The 4,058-nt window shown below is 28.8% G+C and overlaps 2 protein-coding genes across 2 annotated transcripts; both read right to left on the bottom strand.

The window, feature by feature from the left end:
• Positions 1-1,564: 1,564 nt before the first annotated feature.
• On the bottom strand, positions 1,565-2,460 carry LOC107846544. Its single transcript, XM_016690903.1, has 2 exons — positions 2,368-2,460; positions 1,565-2,182 (listed from the first exon to the last, which is right to left on the bottom strand). The coding sequence occupies exons 1-2, from the start codon at positions 2,458-2,460 to the stop codon at positions 1,565-1,567; spliced, it is 711 nt and encodes a 236-aa protein (XP_016546389.1).
• A 51-nt stretch (positions 2,461-2,511) lies between these two features.
• On the bottom strand, positions 2,512-3,611 carry LOC124888833 (zinc finger MYM-type protein 1-like). Its single transcript, XM_047400120.1, has 3 exons — positions 3,580-3,611; positions 3,231-3,399; positions 2,512-3,159 (listed from the first exon to the last, which is right to left on the bottom strand). The coding sequence occupies exons 1-3, from the start codon at positions 3,609-3,611 to the stop codon at positions 2,512-2,514; spliced, it is 849 nt and encodes a 282-aa protein (XP_047256076.1).
• Positions 3,612-4,058: the final 447 nt, after the last annotated feature.

Here is a 4,058-nt window from a genome sequence, read left to right as displayed (position 1 = left end):
CGTGTCATTAGATTTTATTAATTATGAAATAAAAGGATATAATACAAATTAAACTTTTTAAATTAAAAAATTATTATTCTTATTTTTAAAGTTTGGGCTCGAACTAATCAGACAACGGATAACTACCATACATAATATGTATGACGATCAACAATTGAAACCGTCACTTTATTGCCCCTGTAATAATAAGTTATATACTTTCTGAGTACCCGATAAATGGTATGTCTATGAAGATAGGAAATATAAAGAGAATTATAACATAATAATGGACTACAAGGAAAACATCTTTTCAAAAATAAACTAAGAAATAATTGTATTTTGATCCCTTGATTATAAATAAATTCTGGTTTTGATTCTTATAAAATATTTAGCTAAGCAAACTTAACCTTCAATTAAATAAATGTATCTATTTAGTCCCTTTATAAACCAAATATGTGAACTTTTAGCTTATTTTTAGAATTATATTACCTTGAAATATATAGTAACAATAAACCATTAACATATATTGATACACTTAATTCATTAAATTTGAGTAGATATAGCCATAAGATTCAATAGCGAAAATATCAATTCATTTAAATTAAATATAGTTAAATTGAAAATCATAAAGATCAAAATCAGCATTTTTAATATTTGAGGGATTAAAAGTGTTAATTTCCCAAGAAGGAAACAATCAAACAAATATTAACACGATAATTTTGAAAACTCTTTTACGGGACAAGGAATTAGTTTCCAATTCCACATGTTACAAGGAACGCATTATTTTAGTGGGGTTCTGTTTAGAAAGATATTTTTTAATTGAAATTAGTGTAATTATTAGAGTCGTAATTATACAAGTAATTATTATTATCTATTTATTTTGTCCTAATATAATAATAGTGTAATTACAAGTATATAGTTTGACGTTGCACAAATATAATTACATGATTATATTAAATTTTTAAAATAAAGTTAATTATTAAAAATAAAAGCTTATATTAGAAAAATAAGGGCCTTTATAAATGACATTTTACATACATATACATTCATACATACATACATACATACATATATATATATATATATATATATATATACACTACTCTAACCGCACGTGTCTTACACGTGTAACGTTTGATTATTAAAATTTTATCTATTGTGAGATTTTTAATAAAGTGTAAAAGTTCAAATAACTTTTCAAAAATCTTTCACACTTAAATATAATAATGTAAACATAAATATATACACATATACATTACCACCAGAAGTTCCAAGTGGTTGATGGCAGTGGCGCATTCAGAAATTTTTTCAGGGGGTTCGAAAAAATATAAATACACATATGTGAATACGTCAACAAAATATAATTTCAAGGGATGTAATAGTATATAGTCTATAGATATAAAATACTTAAATTTAAATAAGAGTAATTAATAAGTTAAGCAAAAAGTTAACCCTTTACAAAGTTTCAACCACAACTAGGGTGCTATGTAAATAAAATATTAGTCCTATAAAATGTATCAACGAGAACTAGAGTGAAAAGTTAAAACCCCAAAAAGAAATCACTATCAATACTTCTCAAGCACATTTACAATACCACTCGACGAGGTTTCATTGCTTTAAAAGACAAAATAATATCATCAATTGAAACATTATTAAACACATCTTTTTCCACAAAAGGAACCATGCAACCACTCAAAAAGTCATCGTTCATTCTACTCCGCAACTCATTCTTAATAAACTTCATTGCTGAAAAGGCTCTTTCAACTGATGCAGTGGCAACTGGCAGAAGCAACGCAAATTTCACCAAACGAAATATAAAAAGATAACAGGAATGCTCTTTTGTCTGAACCAATTTTTTTGAAAGATCACAAAACCCATTTAAATTAGAGAACCTTTTATCGATGTCACGAACATCAATAATGTAGTTTGCAAGCTGATTCTTAAGTGCACACAGAATAAGTTCATCAAAGTCATCAGGATATAATTCAGTCATTCTCATTATTTTCTGGATGTCAAAATTTAAAAATGAGTCTATCGGATTCGAACAAGCAACACCATAAAGCAACTCAGTTGTCACCTCATCAAAACGATCATTAAGTTCTTGCAATTGCCAATAAATTATTTTGCAAAAGACTTCAACACGATAATGATGAAAGACAGTATAGTCAGCAGATTTACACCGTGATCTTCCAGAGTTAACATACTACTCATCAAAAATAGGTACCACAATATTATGCTTGATACAAAATATAGACACCTCAAAAACAAACAAATCCCGTTTATTAAGTAGCATGGCATTTGCAATATCTTGCTCATTTTTTGTAAACATGTACTAAGATTGTTCGTAATTTCTAAAATTTCTTTCATCAAATGTAATATGAATGCAACCTCATACGTTTGAGCAGCTCTAATATATCCTGTAGCCCTAGATCTTTCATCCAAAGAATATGCAGTTTCAATAATATTATCAAGTATATCCATAATTGTATCAAACATAAGAATAAAACAATTAAAAGATTTAAAGTGAGATCCCTAACGAGTATCACAGGCCCTAGAAATACCAAGTTCTTGATGTAAGCCCTTATCGATTTTAAGCTCACCCATATCAAAAGCCTCCTGAATTTTTGTGTTTTGATATTCTCTATATTCATCCATACGTTTATAAGAATACCCCAACACATTAAAAATATCTGAAATCAAGTGCACAAGTTCTCCTACTTGAAGACATCTTTTAGAAACACCAACAAGAGTCAATTGAAGTTGATGAGCAAAATAATGAATAGAAAAAGTTGATTTACTTTCTTTCTTAATCAACATTTTAAGACCGTTGATATCACCTTGCATATTGCTTGCTCCATCATAGCATTGTCCACGCACATAAGATAAACTCAAGGAATTTTGAGAAAGTAAATTGACAATTGCATCTTTTAGAGATAAAGCACTAGTATTTTTGACATGAACAATATCAAGAAGTCTCTCCATCACAAATTCTCCATCATCAACATATCGTAAAACAATTGTCATTTTCTCCTTGCATGAGATATCAAAAGATTCATCAACCAATATAGAAAAATAATCACCATTTAGTTCCTTTATGATACCCTTAATTGTTTCAATTTTGCAAGCAATCACAATTTCTTTTTGAATTCTTAGACAAGTCGTTTGATCATTTTGAGGAGCCTTTTTCAACACAAATTTATAAATTTCATCACACTTTTGAGCATAAAATGAAAGAATTTCAAGAAAATTACCTTTGTTAAGTGATGACTTAGATTCATCATGATCCGAAATGCCAATCCTTGTCTCACGAGAAGCCTTGATACATCAATCGTAGCTGTCAATCGAATGCAATATCCATGCTTATCTTTACTAGATTGTTTCTCAAATGAAGCATGAATAGATTGTTCCGCCACATTAGATCTTCACGTTTTCTTTTTGCTTGATTATGGATGCTATTAATCCCACCAACATGTGTTTTCAGACTAGCTTTTTTGTTTCAACTCCTAAAACTCATACTTGAAAATACTTCACCCCCACCTTGACGATTGTTATTTTCCTTGAATAAATAACAATACAAATAATAAGTTGTATCTTACTTACACTATACTCCAACCAGCCAGGAAATTCGCCATATCATTTACGATTAAAACGACGTATATCTCCACAAATCTCCATTTGAGGAAACTCTTGTAGTTGAGATACACAAGATTTTTTCAGAAGATACGCTCTTCTAATCGTGTCACGATCATTTGGAAGAAATTCTAAAATTGAAGTTCTTTCATCTGGATCAGTCTTTAAAGAATTTAAATCAAATTCTTGAGAAGAATGTGATGATACTCCTAACTTATTATTATTTTCTTCCCGATTAGGTTGACTATGTGCGATAAAACTTGAATTTGAGATTTCAGAAAAATATCTCTTCATGACTCTTGAATGAAAAGCAACAATTAAAAAAAAAAAAAAAAAAGGTTCTAACTTTGGGTAAAGAACAAGAAAGTGATTTGGGGATTTGACTTTAAGAATTCTCAAATCCCTATTTCAATTGAGATTTTTAATTTTGGAAAAATAAAAAAAGGGTT

Source organism: Capsicum annuum, chromosome 11 (assembly GCF_002878395.1).
Source record: "Capsicum annuum cultivar UCD-10X-F1 chromosome 11, UCD10Xv1.1, whole genome shotgun sequence".
Lineage (NCBI taxonomy): Eukaryota > Viridiplantae > Streptophyta > Magnoliopsida > Solanales > Solanaceae > Capsicum > Capsicum annuum.
This window is presented reverse-complemented; position numbering and strand designations above follow the sequence as displayed.

What these genes read in the sequence shown, in the direction of transcription:
- LOC124888833 (XM_047400120.1), bottom strand. Translation starts at nt 3,611, where the DNA reads ATGGCGAATTTCCTGGCTGGTTGGAGTATAGT. An exon ending in CTGGCTGGTTGGAGTATAGT is followed by an intron (nt 3,400 to 3,579) that starts GTAAGTAAGATA and finishes GAAAACGTGAAG; the next exon opens with ATCTAATGTGGCGGAACAAT. An exon ending in TAAGTCATCACTTAACAAAG is followed by an intron (nt 3,160 to 3,230) that starts GTAATTTTCTTG and finishes GTGTTGAAAAAG; the next exon opens with GCTCCTCAAAATGATCAAAC.
- LOC107846544 (XM_016690903.1), bottom strand. Translation starts at nt 2,460, where the DNA reads ATGGATATACTTGATAATATTATTGAAACTGCATATTCTTTGGATGAA. An exon ending in GAGCTGCTCAAACGTATGAG is followed by an intron (nt 2,183 to 2,367) that starts GTTGCATTCATA and finishes TTTGATGAGTAG; the next exon opens with TATGTTAACTCTGGAAGATC.